This window comes from Dama dama, chromosome X (genome assembly GCF_033118175.1).
Source record: "Dama dama isolate Ldn47 chromosome X, ASM3311817v1, whole genome shotgun sequence".
NCBI classification, from domain to species: Eukaryota; Metazoa; Chordata; class Mammalia; order Artiodactyla; family Cervidae; genus Dama; species Dama dama.
The window spans coordinates 62,553,119-62,572,572 of record NC_083714.1 but is presented as its reverse complement, the minus strand read 5'-3'; the positions used below and the strand labels follow the sequence as shown (position 1 = coordinate 62,572,572).

The 19,454-nt window shown below is 47.4% G+C and overlaps 1 protein-coding gene across 2 annotated transcripts in view; it reads right to left on the bottom strand.

Annotated features, from left to right (window-relative positions):
* The window catches only part of PCDH19 (protocadherin 19), a 120,610-nt gene extending 110,904 nt beyond the window's left edge, over positions 1 to 9,706 (bottom strand). For both annotated transcript variants that reach the window (XM_061135985.1, XM_061135986.1), the window contains exons 1-2: positions 7,560 to 9,706; positions 3,610 to 3,937 (exon numbers count right to left, since the gene is read on the bottom strand). In XM_061135985.1, coding sequence (XP_060991968.1) covers positions 3,610 to 3,937; positions 7,560 to 9,706 — 2,475 coding nt within the window. The remainder of the gene's footprint in view (positions 1 to 3,609; positions 3,938 to 7,559) is intronic.
* Positions 9,707 to 19,454: the final 9,748 nt, after the last annotated feature.

The following is a 19,454-nucleotide window of genomic DNA, read 5'->3' as shown; positions in this document are numbered from 1 at the left end:
TTTTCCATTACAGTGTGCATTCTTTGAGATCAGAGAACATCTTTTTCATTTCCCTAACAGTGGATGCCTATAGCAGAACCTTACAAAGACTAGACAACAAATATTAGTTGACTGTATGAATCAGCCATCCTTGTCGTCTATAGATTTCATTGTACCTAAGTATTCTACTGAGTCCATATTCAACAGTCTCTGGTATGGGGAGAAAAGAAGAAGTGGCAATTTCCCCATGTAGGACTTTGTGATAGACAAAGGTTAAATGGCCTGATTCATGCTATGCTGTGAGTGGGTCTCTCCCCTTTCTGAATGGGTTTGTCGAATGAACTTTCCAGGACTACATATTAGAAACACACACTTAACCTCACTGTGCCTAATATATGCTGTGTTGGCCCTGACTAGCCCTAGATACTAGATCTGTATGATTTTGTTAACTAGGAAAACATCTGGTTTTGTGAGTAAGAGATGGGATTAGAATTCAAATTTTCAATGGCTTTTCTAAACAACTGAAGCAATATTTGGTTTCATTTTACCCACAGGAGAATCTCAGAAAGAACACCAAGATCTTAGGTCAACCATTCAGACATAGTCAAATATCTCCTGCCCCCTCGAAGCATCCCAGGCTTACGTTACCCAGGCTTACACTTCTCTAGTACCTTGAATTGACTGCATAATCACAAAGCCCTCAGGATTCAATTCTTCTGTCCATCTCCACAAGCAACATCAGTCAGCACCTGAACCCATAATCTTGGCATCTTTCACCTCCATTGTTTAAAAGTCCAATATGAATACTCTAACCACACCACATTGTAGGCCTTCTTTACACAGACATCAGCCTAGATTCCTCTTTGGTTGTAAGTGTCTATGGAGTCACACTCAGGTATATAAGCCATTACAGTAGTCACTTTTCAACTATCATCTGGTGAACAGATCTATGATTCAGGGGGCACCTCTGTCTCAGACCCCTTACATTACATAATGTCATATTATTCCTAGGATCAACCTTGCATGACAGATGTATCCATTTTGTAGATGAGGAAACAGATACTCAGAGGTATTCCATAGCAGGACATGTCTCTCAGATTCAAAATCATGGTCTATCTGATTCCACTACATAGCACTACCTCTCTGTCTCTATTGCTGAACTCTTGGTGGTCCACAAGTAGTTTTCTACAAACTCTATGGTCTAGTCTCCAGTAAGTATTCACTGACATTCATAATTATAACCAAGCCTACCTAGCATAATACTGGATTTTCAGTAAATCCTTATTTACAGATGTATGGACTGACAATATTGGAGTTTCTATTGCTAGAAGATCAGTTTTTCATTAAAAGCACTGCTTTTTGGCCTCATTATTGATAAGAAATATTTTTCAGGAAGTAGGAAGAACAGTCGATGAAAGTGGTCCTAAATCCCTTTGCCCTATGAAATTGATATAAATACTGTGAGGCCATTTTATATGCATCCCAGCCCAGGTATGTCAGGCTAAATTATTTCTGAGGCAGGAAAGTATGGAAGGTGTCACCGAAATAGCATTGCACTCACCAGAGTTATAGAGTTCTGAAATCTGGTCGTGTCTCTCTCTCTCTTTCTCTCTCTATCAATATCTCTGCTCTGTGAGTCTGAATAAGTCCCTTATCATCTCTGGAGCTCCATTTCATCATCTACTGAAGGACAATCAAAATACCTGATTGTAAGAATCACAGAAGACAATGGTTGTGAAGTGCTCTCCGAGTATATAGTATTCCTTTCATTTGTGGCCTGGAAGAGGGCATATGCCTCCAAGTGCATCAAGTTTCCAACCAAAGAGGGACTTAAGCAATTCAAGGAAAAATGAAATTAACTTAAAAACTGTTATTTATAGCCTTCCACCCAGGCACCAACTCACCATCATCCACATTACTACCCTACTACCCTGAAATATTTCAAGAGCCAGCAAACATCAGACCACATACTGTGTAAAAAAATACTTCCATTTGAAAACATTCATTCCTGATAAAGAGAAACAGAGCTAACACAAATGCTTAGTTAATTCCTGAAATTTTAATTATTAGTGAAAATTTCAACATCCTCATTTGTCAAATGTCACCATTAAGAACTATTAAGCAATAGCAAAGTGGCTTTTTTACTTTCTTTTTGTTTGCCTCCCTTTAACCAGCCCATCCATATCCACAGCTAAGGATGTATATGACCAAACAAAAAGCAAAAGGGGGATTTAGGAGGCTGAATCACTCTCACAGTGGGAAACTGACCCTCAAGCATTCTAGGGTTCATCTACCTTTAAGACTCCTTGCTGATTATTACTCAGCCACTTTAACTGGCATTCAGGTACCACAGGCTGGCAAGCATGCTGTATTTGCAACAGGTGGCGGAATTCATATCTTGCTAGACTGCCACACAGGTATTCCAAAGGCTCAGACCTTAAGCTCCCACTCCCAACATCCATCCCTACAAAGGCCCAATCAAAAAAAATGGGCCAAAGAACTAAACAGACATTTCTCCAAAGAAGACATACAGATGGCTAACAAACACATGAAAAGATGCTCAACATCACTCATTATCAGAGAAATGCAAATCAAAACCACAATGAGGTACCACCTCACACCGGTCAGAATGGCTGCTATCAAAAAGTCTACAAACAATAAATGCTGGAGAGGGTGTGGAGAAAAGGGAACCCTCTTACAGTGTTGGTGGGAATGCAAACTAGTACAGCCACTATGGAGAACAGTGTGGAGATTCCTTAAAAAACTGGAAATAGGACTGCCATATGACCCAGAAATCCCACTACTGGGCATACACACTGAGGAAAGGAGAATTGAAAGAAACATGTGTACCCCAATGTTCATCACAGCACTGTTTACAATAGCCAGGACATGGAAACAACCTGGATGTCCATCAGCAGACGAATGGATAAGAAAGCTGTGGTACATATACACAATGGAATCTTACTCAGACATTAAAAAGAATACATTTGAATCAGTTCTAATGAGGTGGATGAAATGGCAGCCTATTATACAGAGTGAAATAAGTCAGAAAGAAAAACACCAATACAGTATATTAATGTATATATATGGAATTTAGAAAGATGGTAACAATGACCCTATATTCGAGACAGCAAAAGAGACACAGATGTACAGAACAGACTTTTGGACTCTGTGGGAGAAGGCGAGGGTGGGATGATTTGGGAGAATAGCATTGAAACATGTATATTATCATATGTGAAATAGATCACCAGTCCAGGTTTGATGCATGAGACAAGGTGCTCATGGCTGGTGCACTGGGATGACCCTGAGGGATGGGATAGGGAGGGAGGTGGGAGGGGGGTTCAGGATGGGGAGCACATGTACATGGCAAAAAAGAAAAAAACTACAGTATTGTAAAGTAATTAGCCTCCAATTAAAATAAATAAATTAGTAATAATAATAATATATATTGGGTTACACTTTGCCCCGAGAAGCACAGGTAGCAAACCTTGACTTCAGAAATGGGCATAGGCAGAGAAGTTCTCCCCACCCCTGCCAGGGAATGTGTCACCGTAGAGGATAATGGAATCAGGCGAGCAGCAGGGGATAGAGGCCTGGGAGGACCTCACAGAGCCGCTTAGCTACACTCACCTCAGGCAGAGGCATGCCATTGATGATCAGGTCTGGTTGCTGGGGGCCCTGGCTGTTGAAAGAGTGATGGTAGATGTGGTTGGCGCTGGTATTGCGGGTATTCTGGTTCTCCACGTTCAGGAAAGTGCTTTCAGAGCGGCGGCAGCCCAGAGGAAGGGTCTGCTGGTGGTAGTCGAAATAGTTGAGGGAGGAGGTCAGGGAGGAGCAACTGACAACATTCATCTTGTCTGTCTCCTCCACATCCCGGGGTACCAGGCGGATGTCATTCTTACTGATTTTTTTCTTCTTGCTTGATTTCTTTTGATGACCATAGGAGTACTCAGCGATTCTATGTGATAGAAAAGGCAGCATGTATCGCTAACGCCCTCCCAAACCATGCATCAGTTAATAAACATCAAGTACCCCAGAGGGTTGCACCCCATCTCTGCTCCAGCTTCTTTTTCTGGCGCATCGCATCATCAGGTTTCTCCCTGTGCTTTTTACATGCGAAAACAAGCTGAGGGCCATAAAGTTTTTATTTAAGCATAGTAACCTCTCGCTACCCCTCCCTCCCCAAAAGTTTCTATACTTTGGATTTGGAATTTCTCCTTGTGAGTGGCCATTTAAAAAGGGTGTGGGGATAGGGGAAGTTGAGCCTATGGGAGAGAAAGCATAAAAATGCTCAAGTCTGGAGCTTTCCTGGAACCCAAAGGAACTCCTGGGTGAAATTAGCAGCAAGTCCTAATTTATCCGAAGATGACAGGAAGGAAATAAAACCTAATCCCCTTTCCAGTCCTCCAGGCAACTGCCATGTGACAAACAACCTCAAGTCAGGTTCCTTGATAACTGACCTGATCAGTTTTCGACTGGAGCACATCAGACACTTTCCTTTGAGAAATCCTCAGCTCCTTTCCTCCATACCCTCCTTCCCCCTGCCCTAGCCCTGCTCCCTTCAACTCCCCACCCCACCCCCCGCGTCTCCTCGGGAAATCTGAGAGCCAAACCCATTTGAATGAGGGGGAAAAGCCTTTTTACCTCTTTCCCCTTAGGCTCACTTTCTCCTCAGCCTTTTTGTCTTGCTCCTCGCTAATGGGAGAAACCGAGATGCAATGCAGACACTTGCTGTTTTGTCCTTTTATAAAACAGCCGAGGAGACAAGTGATGGTTAAACAATTACTGCAAAGGAATTTAAAGGTTAGTGCATTCAGCATCCTTCTCGATTCAGGTGTACCTATAAGCAGCTGTGCTGCAACTGGAACATAAAGAGCTCAATTTAATTAACACTGACAGAGACCCAGCAATGTGCACCAAAGACACCAAGCATTAAGAGAGTTGTCCAAAAAAATACATTTAAATGTAGCCAGATTCTCAAAGTCATTTATTACTTTGCATATAATGATTCAGCTTATTGTCTGTAAATTCCATTTCTGAGCAATAATCAGCAAAACAATTGGGTTAATAAATAATACAGGTTTATCTTTACAAGGGAAAAGACTGTGCCTGTATTCTCTCTCGACAAAGCTAATTGAGTACAAAAAGGGAGCCCAATTCAAGCAGCAAGTGCAGATCATCTCGCAAGTCTCATAAATGAATTCATTTCAGGAAGAGGCTCTGCAGAGGCTGAGAACAAGAAACCTCTGCTTAATACCTAGAAAGAGAAGCTCTTGAACTTTACATTTCTAAAAAGTCTGAGCAGATGGGAAGATTGCATATCTCCAGAGGCCCCTTCTTGCTCTGTCCCCAGGATCTTCCTACACCTGGGCAGTTGTGTCACCCTCACGCTTACACTCTGTGCTCAGGCAGACTTGCAGTGAGGGCAAGCTGATGCTACCAGGGCTTGGGAGCAGATAGAATCCCAAAGACCCAGGACTGGGGTTGATTTCCTTTTCTAATCTGTTTAAAATCAATGGATAGGTCTAATCATTTCATTTACCCATGATGGGTAAGTTAGGCTATGCCCGGTCCGATTATTCAGCTGAAGCATTCATTGCGACCCCTTTCTGTATTGATCAATTATTTAATTAAACTACTTCATTAATCCCAAACCAGTGCAGGAAACAGAGCTCTTTATAAAATACACATATGAGTGAAGTTGGAGAGCACTGAGATTTGCTTGCCGCCCCCCCCCCCCACCAATTCAAACACTCTCCTCCCTGTTTAATGATCTCCCTGGCAAGCTCTCAGAAAGAGCTCTCACTTCAAGTCATACATCACCAAGAGGTGGCATAGCCTTCAATATCTTTATTTCAAGCTGATTTCTTTTTCATCAAGTAAGGGTCTTATGTGTTTACTTTATGCTGAGGAAATGGCTTTAAAAGAGTCCCCTCTATCATTATCTCCATATAAATAAAATTTTATAGACCCCCACATTTTTCTCCTATAAAAATTGCCACTGGCAGTCACAGGTTGCAAAGGTAAGAGCAATATTAATTTCCATTTCTCTCATCTGAAATGACTCGGAGCTGAAGGAAAGAAAAGTCATGGCTATTTCACTAGTAACAGGATTAAAGCATTTATGAGGCATTGCAGCTGCTCTTTTATGGTACCTGATTGATATTCATGTGTGGTTAGCATTTGTCTACTAACTTGTGTAACGCAGAGAATAGTAAAAGGGAAACAATAATTGCATGGCTGTTACATATTCAGGGGACTCTGATTCACAGAAGTGTGAATTTCAGTTGGTGTCAAATACAAATCAGATGCACAGGAACATATTTTGACTGATTAACATGCAAGCACAGATGGCACAAAAGACACACTGGATGTGTAGGTGTGTTGAAAGCACACACACACACACACACACACCTTCATTGGAAATAGCAGCATCATTCATTATCAGCAAACTAAAGAAACAACTTTTTTTTCAACTGTTTCGATGAGACACTGCTGGAAAAAAATTCCATGTACTACCCTAAATTGGATATTATAAGGAGGGTCAGCAAGACCCTCCAAAGTGCTGATCAGGAAATCTTTTTTTTTTTTTTTAATTACTATGTGTTATTCTGGTTTCCAAATTTCTCTCCCTCTCTCTCTCCACCTTCCCCTCCCCTCATCCTCCTTCCCCCACCACTCTCTCTCTCACTCATACCACACACATACCCTGCACACATTGCAAGGGAAACTAACAAAATAGCCCATAGTGACATCCACTGGTAGGGACCAGCTCTTAGTACCACAACAGAGTTCCATATTAGAGGAAAGAACCATCAACTCCAGAAGATTGCTATTTTTAGTGAAACATCTGGATGCAAAAGTCCTGTCCCTCATTGGGATGTTTGGTGTCTACCCAACAACCAGATATTTGAAAACATATAGATGACTGGTAGAATTTCACTTCACATAGCAAGATGTTTGAGGACTGGATACAAAACAAGCCAAGAACACACTAAAAAAAAAAAAAAAACTCTAATCACCTGCTTCCCCACATACTCCTGTTCTCTCTCCCCCCCACTCTAAGGCTTTCTAAGAAACCACTCACAGGCTCTCTTCAGAGTTTCTCTCTACACAGGACAGGGCAGCTGCCAGCACTCCCTTTCCTCTCAGTACTTGTCTCCAAAACTCTACAGCCCCCAAATCAAGTTGTGGTACTTCAAGGTTTTGCCAAAAATCAACCGCTGTTTCTCTCAAGTCTCTCTCTCTCAAAATCTCTCTTTCTCATTAATTTTTTTCCTGCCATAACTTCATGGAGACAGCTGTGAAAATTTTAAAATGATAATTGCTTTTCTGCTCATCATCATTATGTGACAGAATCCATTCAAACAGTAAATGGTTGTCTTCCAGCAAATTGTCAGATCAAAAGAATTGATCAACTCCGGCTAACACAAACTCCCCCTACCTCCCAAAAGAAGCTGCTGTAAGTAGGATGCATGCATCTAAATAGGAAACAAAAGCATTGGGATTTTCGCACAGAGACACAGATACACCTTATTCACCCAAGACAAGGAGGGAAAGAAAGAAAAAGTTGGCTCTACCTGCAGTTGTAGGTCCGGATCTCTTTGTTGTCTCTCTTGCACTTGATCGCCACGAAGATCATAGTGACAAAGAGGATGCCAGCAATGGAGCCCAGGGCGATAATGAAAATCAGGGACAAGTTCACCGAGCCCATGGACTCTTGGGCATCGAGAGCAGGGGACAAGTAGATTAGGACGAGCGCAGAGGCGGAAAGAGACGTCTTGCCGTGGTCGTGGGCCACCACAATAAGCTCATAGGAAGCCTTGGAGCTCTCGCTGAAGGTGCGAGTGGTTCTGACCTCACCATTGATCTGGTCTATTTCAAAGAAACCGCGGTCGCCCTCTGTCATGTCATAGGTGACCCGGCCGTTCTCGCCCTCGTCGTAGTCATCTGCTTTGACAACTGTCACCAGGTAGCCTATGCCCGAGTTGCGGGGGATGTAGACTTCCGCAGTGCCGTTGATCAGCGGTGGGGCGGTGATGACTGGGGTATTGTCATTGACGTCGAGGATGATAACCCGAACAGTGGCATTGCTCTGCAGCGAGGGCAGGCCGCCGTCCTTGGCCAGCACCTTGAATTCAAATGCCTTGGTCTGCTCATGGTTGAAGGATCGCAGCGCATAGATATCACCCGAATTGGGGTTGATGGAGACATAGGTGAAGACAGGCATGTCTCGCACCTGTGACGGCACGATCTGATAGGAAACGCTGCCATTGAGACCCAGGTCGGGGTCTCGGGCCGACACCGAGAGCAGATAGGCACCGGGTGTGTTGTTTTCCTGCACAATGACCTGGTAGTAGGGCTTGGAGAAGTGCGGGTGGTTGTCGTTCTCGTCCGTGATGCGCACGGTAAAGGACTTGGCACTCTGCAGCATGGGCACGCCGCCGTCGCGCGCCTGGATGGTAAGGTTGTACTGGTCATGCTGCTCGCGGTCCAGGCGTCCGTCCACCAGGATAGTGGAGAAGCTCTCGTACTCCTGCAGCCGAAAAGGCACGTTGCCCAGCAAACGGCACTGCACGCGCCCATTGAGGCCAGAGTCTCGATCAGACACCCGCACTAGTGCAATCACGTAGCCCGGGGGGGCGCTCTCGCTCACCTCCACCAACTCGCTGTTAACCGACAGCAGGTTGATGACCGGCGGGTTGTCGTTGGTGTCCAGAACGCTGACGGTGACCTTGCAGTGTGCCGGGATGGAGTTGGGCCCCAGGTCCTTGGCCTGCACGTCCAGTTCATAAACGTGGCCTTCTTCATAGTCTAGGGCACCGGTGACGGTGACCAGGCCGCTGTGCGGGTCGATCTGGAAGAGCTCTCTAGTGCGGTCATTGACGTAGCCGTAAAATGAGTAGACCACCTGGCCATTGGTGCCTTCGTCTGGGTCGGTAGCGTTGAGACGGATGACGGGAGTGTTGGGAGGTGAGTTCTCTGGCACGCTCACTGAATAGGTGGACTCGCCAAACACCGGGTTGTTGTCATTGGAGTCGGTCACTTTGATGCTGAGGCCAACAGTGCCCAGGTGCGGCGGGTCGCCGCCGTCGAGCGCAGTGATGCGAAAGCTGTAGTGCGACTGCGTCTCGCGATCCAGACTCTTCTCCACCACGAGTTCGGCGAAGCGTGAGCCGTCACCGCGAGTCTTGATCTCCAGGCCAAATAGCTCATTCGGAGTCAGCTCATAGGTCTGCACGCCGAAACTGCCCGAGTCCGGATCATAAGCGCTGTCCAGCGGGATGCGCGTGCCGGGGCTGGCCGCCTCCGAGATCTCCAACTCAATCTGTGCCGCTGGGAAGCTGGGAGCGTTGTCATTAAGGTCCTTGATCTCCACCTTAATCACGCAAATCTCCATTGAGCTGGACATGACCTCGAGTGAGATGATGCACTTGGGGCTCTGGCGGCACAGCAGGTCACGGTCGATCTTCTGCTTGGTGACCAACAAGCCCGAGCTGGGGTTGATGTCCACCAGGTGCGGAGCAGAGTTGGACACCACACGGAAGGCAGAGGCCTGCCGTGGGTCCAGTGCGAAGCCCGCCTCGCGCGCGTCCTTGGCCACGTTGGCGATCACCGTCCCGGCGCGCTGCTCCTCTTCTACCGAGTACTTAAGGTTAATGAGGGCGGCCGCCTGTGTCCATAACACAGCCAACAGCAGTAGCACCGGCAGCAGGAGTGACTCCATGGCTGCGCGGGGCTCTGCCTGGCCTCGCCTCTCCACACCCCTCCGAGACCGACGCCGCCGGCGCTCCAGCTTCCCGCCGACTCGGGCCGCCTGTTGCGCGCACCCCGGGGCCCCAGTGGCCGCGGGAGGAGTCCCGCCCAGGGCGGCCCGGCGGCGCGGGGGGGAAACCCGCGCCGGCTCCAATGCTGAAGTTGCGGCGGACCCGGCGGGGGCTCTCGCGGGGCCCGGGGGCTCCGAGGGGCCGAGGGAGAGCCGTGCGGCCCCGAGCCCCCTCCCTCCAGCCCGGCTATTCAGTTTTCCCCCTTCAAAGTTAGCCCGGCGCGACTGGCCGAAGCGGCGCAGGGTTGCGGGTGGAACCGCGTCTGAGAAGCCGGATCGACGCGCTGCTGAGTCCGAACCGCACTGGAGGCGAAGGCGGGGAGTGCAGTGCGGGTACAGCCTCTCAGGCAGTGCCCGACCCGCCGCGGCGCACCGGCACTGGGGCTGGTGAGCACGCTGTCTGTGCACCTGGCATGCGCAAGGATCTACCCCCAGTGATCCCGGCTCACTGCAGAGACAGGATCCGCCTGGAACGTGCCCTCTGGGATCCTGGGGGGCCACGCTGGGCTTTTCGAGGCCTGTTGGGGAGAAAGAGGGGGGGGGTTGCAGGAGGGAGTTTGAGTTGCTGTCAAGCGCCACAGCCGTCAGAGTATCCGGCTGAGCGGGATGGCAGTCCTCCAGCCCGCAGAAGACGGGGGAGGGGATAGAGGCTGCCAAGACGAGAGCTTGCTCCCGTGCACTGTGGTTGGCTTCAGAAGGCTTGAGGGGCGCGTGAGTCCAGGATCGGAGGTGGACGCGGAGTCACCCCCACTGAGCAGCTGGACTGCGGACTTCTGCGTCTCGGAAATTAAAGTTACCAATGCAGCCCGAGGCTCCACGTCAAGTTTGTGAAAACGGGCCAATTTGTCCAAGAAAATAAAAGTCCGGTCTTTCCAATGGCCGGGGGGGCGGGGTGGGGGAGTGGGGAGGAGGGTAGGGAAAGCAACAACAGTACCGGCCAGGAGAGGCGGGGCCGCCGCCGCTGGTACCAGGGGCTTCTCCTCCTCTCTCGGTCTGGACTGGGGTGTCGCTCCGAGTGCCGCCGCTGCCAGGGGAGGAAGCCCTCCTAGCTCAATCGCATGTCGCTGGGGTCCGCCTCAGCAGCTGCCACGGTCGACGGTTATGTCGCCGCCAAAGTTTACTTGCGGGAGCTTCTTGATTCCATCCTCCTTGAGAGCCGCTGGCCGCGCTGCGTTGGGCTCACACCCTCCCCGGCGCTCGCGGACATGGGAGGTCTATCACGCTTTCTCTTTCTGTCTTTGGCTGTGGGTGAATGTGTGAGAGAAAGGAAGAGTGAGTGTATGGTGCGAGGAGTGTGAGTGGGGAGTGTGAGAGAGCAGGGGTGGGAGGTTTCGGATCTCCGATGAATCCGCTCAGCCTGAATGCCACGGAGCGCAACGCGCCAAGGGCCCGCGCCGGGCTAGGGACGCAGGTGCCAGTGACCCCCAGGCAAGCAAGGGATGGTGCGTGGGAGCCGTGCTGCCGTCTGTGCCCGCTTGTCAGTCTCCCCTCTGAGCCTGCCGCCGCCGCCGCTACTGCTGCTGCTGCTCCTGCCGATGCCGCAAACTACTGGCCGCGGAGTCTGGAGAGAGCAGGAGAGAGCCGGAGCTGCTGAGACAGGCTACGCCAGGCACTGGCCAATCAGCGCTCAGCCAAGCGGGCCCGGCCTTGGGGCGGGGCCAATGCGCGGGAGGGGGCGGGGCCAGCCGGAAACTTACACATTGGCGGGACCAAGTGGTACCCCGGCCCGCCGAGCCAAGGCAGCAGTCTGGGAGGCCAGGCAGGCCCAGCAGGGGCTAGAAGGCAGGGTGGAGCAAGTCGAGGGATGTGCTGGAGCTGCAGCTGAGCCTCCCCAGGAACTGCACGCCTTTCGTGTTTGTAGAGATTGCAGGAGAGATGAGGATTTGATTCTCTTGTTTATCTCCCTCACATATCTTCATATTTTGAATATAATATTCATATTCATATCCTTTCTCTCCCCTCCTCCCGCCCTCTTTGTCTCTTCGCCCTAGGTTTGTCTGTCAGTTTCTCTTTCTTCTTCTCGGGTAGTGGAAGGAAGAAAGGGAAGGAGAAAGCGCCCCAGACGTGGTCATTCATCCGGCTCTTGGCCAGTGACTCTTCAGCTAACAGCCGCGGCAGCCATCCTCCCGGACCGTCACCCCCATCCCTCCATCCCGAGCAGACCTGCGAGCCCCCACCCCCGGCCCAAGCAGGGTCCCTGACCGGGTTCGGTTCCCTCTTGTCTGTTGTCTGTTAATCAAATGGGATCTGTGGCGCAGGGACTGAGCCACCCAGAGGGCTGGACACATTTCGCTGCCCCTCACCCAACCCCATCGGAGAATTTAGCTCCCTATAAATAAACTGTATGTTTGAGAAGAGCAGGTGGGCGGACGCCGCCGCACCGTGCTAAGCTAGGAGAGCCGCGAGCCCAGCGGGAGCTGCGGAGCTGATGCGCAGTCTACACTGGTCGCCGGCAGCTGGAGCCGGCGCCGATGTGCGGGGCGCCCCAGCTTTCCTGCAAGGCCTCAGTCCCAGGGGGCTGCCAGCTTCTCTCTGGCGGTGGTGGCGACGGTGGCTGGCGTGCGGCGGTGCTAGAAGCGGGAGGCCGGCGTGGCCGGGATTGATTTCAAACTCGGCTTCCCTTCTGGACTGAAGGCGCCCTGGGGACAGAGGGGGACTCCTCCCTGCCCCGTCCTGAATCTCTTAATTAAGGTCACGGGCTGGAAGAATCAAAAGTACTTCTCTGAACAAGTTGGGATGTTTTGTTTTTTTCATCATAGATTGGGGGTGGAGGGGGACTGGCTTCTGAATTCACAATTCTTGAAAGAGTGCATCTCCCTTCTGAGTGAATCGTCTTGGATATTTGGGAGTCTTGGGTGAGCAAATTCATAATTAACCCAGAGACACTGGCCTGAGCCTGTGTGCTTAAAATGAGACTCACTTTTGTCCTTTTAAAAACATTAAACAAGGGGAAAAGGCATTTGAACACATCATAGGTTTTCTCAAAACTGCCATGTTTTTGCAGAGAACAGCTTAGCTGCTTTTAAAAAATATTTCTCTTTCCAAGAGGAGCTAGTTTAGCGGCCTTTACTTTGGCAAGAGGAAGAAGAAGACAGCTTTCTTCCTCAGAAAAGAATTATTCTGGGATTGAGGTTGAGACCCCCCCCCCCCCGCCCCAATGTACATCTGAGACCAAGGGGAGGGCTCAGAGAGCTTGATCTGCTTTCCGCGTGGGGGTCGTTTCACTCTCTCAGGATGCAATTCAGCCCAAAACATCTAGGAGAAAATCGAAGCATCTGCAATGAGTATCATTTAATTTGGTCATTTAGAGGTGCAGGTGAACAACAGAGTTGTGACTCGAGGGAGCCGCGTGGCCCGCCTGCTTTTCCGCAGACCCTGCCGGAGGAGAGCGACAACATGGCAGGCAACGCGGACGCACCTCACAGGCTCCGCAAAGAAGGGCTCCATTTGATTTATCACAGTTATTTACCTTTGATGTCGGCGAGTGGGAATGAAGTGCATCTTGGTCTAATTAAAACGGCCTAAAAAGGCATTTGAAATGGGTTGCTATCTGATCACGGGATATGAGTTCGGCGTTTGGTAGCATTCTAAAATATTGCTTGGACTATTTAAACAGAACAATTAGCAGCATGCTAAAATGTTTGCATGCTATGCTTAGAAGCTTTAGCTGTAAACTTTAAAGCGATCTGTTCTCCTTTAAGTTAAAAAAGGATGATGCTGCTTCCTTGTGGTGAAGGCTGTCAGGAACCCACTGATCCATAAAAGTAAACTGGCGCCTCCCCGGCTTGACTGAGCGGGAGCGAAGAGTCTGAGAAGTGGTCTCGGCCATTAACAATCCCCCAGGTAACAAGAAATGGAAGAATTACTCAGGTAAAATGATTATCATTGCCGTGGCATCTGAAAGATGCACACAACAAGATAAGAGGGCTGAGGACCTCTTACCTTGGGGAATGCTAATAGAATCTTTTTAGTCTGTTGTCTTTAAAAGATAAATAAGAGAATTCAATCCATGTACAATGTCATTACCTTTGTAATTGCAACCACATTATAAAGACATGTTCTGCATTTGCAAAGACAAATGCGCTCGCTTTGCTACGGAGATCGCACGGGGTTCCCTGGGTCTTGCTCGCTGTTCACACTCAATGCTCCCCGCCTTTCCAAGTCGAGCAACTGAAGTACTCCCAGCTATACTAAACCGCTTTTATGAAAACCAGGTGCCAAGGGAGGCTGGGGCGTGTACCTCTGCTTTCCTTCTTTCTCATCACCCGCAAGCTCAAAGTGATAGTGACACCTCCCCTCCAAAAAATAGTTCTTCCATCCCCCTAGTCTACTTCTACAGATAACCGTAATGCCACCGCCGCGGCTTGCTCTCAGAATGTATTTTTTGCTAATAGACGCACGTTATCATTACACTCCAACAATTTTTGCTAATAAACACACTTGATCATCGTACTCCAACAATGCTACTAAGTGAGTAGCCAAAAACTTCACGATCAGGAATTTATTAATTGAATAAAAACAGTTCTGGGTGTAGATAATGAAAACAAAAAGAAAGTTCTCTGTCTTAGGTTCCCTTTACTTCAATCCTGAAGTGAGCCCCGCCTCTTCAGCCTCTTTAGAGACACAAGAGGGACATCTAGCGACCGTCCTCAGTATTTTTGATCCAACCTTTGCTGAAAAACACTAGGCTCCCCTGGGTATCGGAGAAGGCAATGGCACCCCACTCCAGTACTCTTGCCTGGAAAATCCCATGGACAGAGGAGCCTGGTAGGCTCCATGGTAGTCCATGGGGTCGCGAAGAGTCGGACACGACTGAGCGACTTCACTTTCACTTTTCACTTTCATGCACTGGAGAAGGAAATGGCAGCCCACTCCAGTATTCTTGCCTGTAGAATCCCAGGGACGGGAGTCTGGTGGGCTGCCGTCTATGGGGTCACACAGAGTTGGACACGACTGATGTGACTTAGCAGCAGCAGCAGCCCCTGGGTATCAACTACATTGCTGTGCAGCCCAGGGCAAGCTCTCTGGGCCATTGCTATGTGGAGGAAGCCAGCTCTCTGGGCCATGGTAGCTCTTTGGGTCACTGAGGCAAGAATGAAAGTGGTAAGGAATTTTTTATTAATCTTTAAGATTTCAGTCATGCTACTGAAGTAATGCTGAATGGCAATGGAATAATAAAGTGGGGAAAGCCTTATATTTAAATTAATCTGATAGATGAGGGCAATTGGTGTTCCAACATTGACAAGGATAAGGTAAAAAGGTTTTGTTCAAAAAGGTTAAAGTTGATGGTGCAAACAAAAATACTAGCATATGAGGAGTGTAGCACTGACAAGTTTGAAGGATCTTTCTGAGATGTGGTTTTTTAAATGTTTGCTTCAAGCTCCAAAGAGATCAGCCTTCAAATAACTTCATTCTCACTCTCTTCCCTCTAGCCCCCAATGCCCCTGCTGCAGAAAACTGGATCATCGTCTAGCTTGGCTTTTGTTGCATCTCATGGGCATCCCATTCTACTCAACCAATTTGACCTGATGGTTCTCTTAGAAAGAAAAACTTGATTTAAAAAAATTGCCAAAGTCAAACTTTTCCAGCCTGCACATATAAGCTTCTTACTCAGGTTACAATGCCTAGAATAGAGAGAATGAAAGAATGAAAATGGAAATAACAGCACAAAACTGCAAAGTGTCCTTGATAAAGTCATTGTCTTATTTCATCTTTACAATAGCCCTGGGAGGTAAAATGACTTTGCAGATGTGGAAGTAGACTTGCAGAGCAGTTCAACAATTTTCTAAGATGACCTCATTACACAAAACTCAACCACTTCCCTTGTGAAATCAACTAGTGTTGGCTGTGTGCCCAGCATTGTGTTAGGGACTGAGAACTTTTTTTTCTTAAGATGGTCTTGCCCTTGTGATGTTTTAAATGCAGTTGATTAATTTAAAAGCAGTGTGTAATTCTATGAGCTATAGAATTACATACAGCTAGCTACAGCTTCCTGAAATTCTGTCCCTTCTGCCCAAAGTGATTGCCAACTTCTAGTGAACCACCACCCAACACACACACACACACACACACACACACATGTAAACAGACACACACACACTCCCAGGCGTCATAAGGAAAGGCCTTAAGAGGAGCAGCAAGGGATGTATGCCTACTGGGCATGGATGGGGTGCATTTCCACCATCCTGGATGCTGTATATGACCCTTCTGAAATACCAGGAAGACAAGAGAAGGGGGCCAAGAAAAGTCTTTGAATCCCTTGTACTTTTTCCTCCCTCTTCCTCCAAATCCCCACTTTTTTTTGTGACAAAGGATAATAGTGACAGCCAGGGAGTTGTAGCAGGAAAAACAAACAGCAGAGAGAGAAAGTGTTCTTTAAGTGCTAAAATTGTTCATCATGACCCTGATGCTTGCCTTTTCCAAGAAACACAAGAGAGGTAGGGGACAGTATTGAAAAAGAGACAGAAATCTATTAATCACTCCGAGTCTTCCCATTTTGATGAGGCCAGCATAACTGAACAGATTATGCCCAAGTCCCTTCCATGCTTATCCCCTCTCATTAGGAATGGCACTTCCTACAGGGTCAAACTCCTGCTGCTAGAAAACTCACAACTGGTCCCTACATAAGCACACACTGTGGGGACCATTTAATTAGCAAAAGCTAGATCAGCAGATACATTTCAATAAATGACACTACTCTCTAACACCTTCTGTACTATTCTGCAGTGACTACCTGTAATGTTTTGACAGCACCATTTGTGCTCACAGCATTATTGCCTGAACCTTTTCATATGAATTCTCTCCAAGTGGGTCCCAAACACTATTTTCCTAGGTGCAAACTCATACCAACTGTTATTGTTCCCCACCACTAGCATTTTTGAAAACAGAGTGGTCTCCCTTCAAAGGCATTCTGGTCAGATCATGCCCAGCCTTCCCACCACTGATTCTCTCATCCCAAGGAGGAGGGTGAGAGTAATATTCCACACCCCTACTACCACCAGAGAAAGTGCTTTCTTGACAACTTGGGGGGAAAAAATCACTAAGTAAGAGACCTCAAAAACCAACTGAAATATGAACTAAATGCTAAAAAAAAAAGGAGATAATTGAGAATGTACAAACTGGGGATGCTTTCTGTTAGGCCAAACCATTTTTTTTCACTGCTACTCCCACATTTTAGTTCTGCAACCCAGTAGATAGATCCTAGGAACCCCTATACCATGTGTAACTCCCTAGATTAAAGCTCCAGATGCAGGCTTGGCTTTTGACTCACAGCCTAGACTTCTCTCAAAAGCTCTTCTGCTATTTCTCAAGTGTGTCAAGTAGATCATGAAAAGAAGCAGAAATATAATTGAAAAGAATGGTTGATGAGTGCTGAAGGACCCCTGACAAAACTATCAGCCTTACAGGATAGGTTTTAAAGACAAGCTTTCCAAACTAAAAAAAAAAAAAAAAAAATTAAAAAAACCAAAAAAAAAGAAAAACAAAAAACAATAATCTATCTGGTTGCCTGGTTTTATAGAAAGCTGGGTTCTTTTTGGAGATGTCCACAGGACTGGAAAAAAAGCAAATCAGATCTTTCAAGACTTGGATATAGATGGTGATGGAGCTGGGATAGATGTGTGAACTCCATGCTAGGAAAACCCTTTTGCCTTAAGTTCAAATAAACAGTAATAGGCAAAGAGCTGGTAAAAATAGGAGTACAAAAAATCTGATGAGCCAGCTTCCTGGGTTTCTCTAGTTATCTTGGGCAAAAGATTATTTCAACGAAGACCCCTGACCTGTTCTACATTCTTTAGTCCTAGATCACCAGGCTGAGCCTGGGGTTGTTCTTGGTTCCTCCAAAACTTCTCCCAGAAATCAGAAGAAGCCTTGTGTAGCTCCCTGAGAGTTCCAGCTGCTCCACTGACTAATTTGTCACTGAACTAGGAAACTTACCAGTTGGTTTAATGTCAACTTAAGAAGGAAAGAAAGACAACTAATAAACATGAAGAACTACTGGTTTGACAACTGCAGTTACATTACCTGGGCTAGCAATGTAAGTACCAAAGGCATGTCATGTATTCCACTAACAACACAATGCACAATATCTGTTCAGGTTGACAAGCCCTGGGGCAGTGGAGAGTAAACTGAAAGATGGAGATCCAAGTAGGAAGCAGAGAGAGCAACACAAAGGGGACAGATAGAGCAGAAGTGACAGAAAAATCATTTTAGCAACAGAGAAATTATTCACCTTTTTTGAATGAGAAGAAAACAATGGCTTACCAGCCTGGAAAGCATCTCCATATGGGGTCCAAGAGTTTGCATATTGGTGCGCTGGACTTGAGGAGGGAACGCGTGTTAATTTGTGTCTATTGCCTGCAGCTGGGTCCAGGACGGTGAGCGAGAACCAATGACCTTTCTTCCAAAAGCTGGGAGGGGTAGAGAAAGATGATGTCCTGTATCACAGAAGACATCAGCTGGACTGAGCTGGGCTGGTCCCTTTCAGCAAAGATCACAAAATGCAGTGACATCAGTACCAGGAATTATCCACTCAGGGATAGCTGCCTAAGCAGCAGTGATCAAGTTAAGTCTTGCACCTAATGACAGGCTGATAAGAGAACTAACAGTCTTGGAGGGGAGCTGGCCTAGCTTGAGGCCCAGGCAGCTCTGCGTGTTCTCTGTCCTAGCAAACAGTGAAACTTGAGAAAGCCTCGCCGTCTGGCTGTGCAGTTTCATTTGGGGAAAGAGGCAATCAGTTCTGGAAGGCTGACCAAAAAGAGTGGACAGGATGATAGCTCAAAATGAGATCTATCAATGACTTCGTTGCAACCCCAGCCAAACAATCAAAAGCAAATAGTGAGTTTCTAAAATCAATGCTTTGTAAGATGATGAGCCAGCCATTGGAGTTCAAGTTGGGGTGGGGTAACAAGGAGGTTGAGGAGGGAGGGTGGAAACATTCCCTCTTTCAAGTCACCCACCAAAGCAAACAGATGCATTTCCTTTAAACAGTAGATTTTGGTCCCTAGCAAAACCAGAACTGCAGTCTCCTAGCACAGCAAAACAAAAGAGCAGGGGGCAAAACACTTTTGAAAACAGGAAGGCATTTTGGCAACAATCACAAGGGGGCTGGAAGTCATTGTACCCCTGGGATCCATCTCTGCTGAGCTCCAGAACATCCTCCCCACACTCCACCCCCATACAGCTCTCAGATTGCATGCCCTGGGTCAAGAGCAGGGTCATTCAAAAAGAAACCTTAAAGTGAAAAAGACAGGCTCAGCCTGACGATGACAAGTGAGAAAATCCAGGTCTGATTTCTTCCATCCATGGAGGTGTGGTGGGAGAGACAGGAATGCCCTTCTGATTCTTGGTGCCATTGCAGAAAAGCAAGAATGGATTCAATTAAATTAATGGAAAATACATTTAAAATTAAAATCTGCATGCAACTTATCAGCTTAGAATTTGCTGCTGCGAGAGACCATTGAGAGAAGCCTAGCAACTGCATCTTTAAAGACTTGAATACTTTTATAGCTATTAATAATTTTGTTAGTCATGCAATGTAAGTGAACACTAGCAAGGTAATCAAATTCCATGCTCCATAGCAGAGATCAGGGCTATCTGGGGGAAGAAAATTTTAGATAGTCTCTCTCTTTGGTGTTAATGTATATGGAGA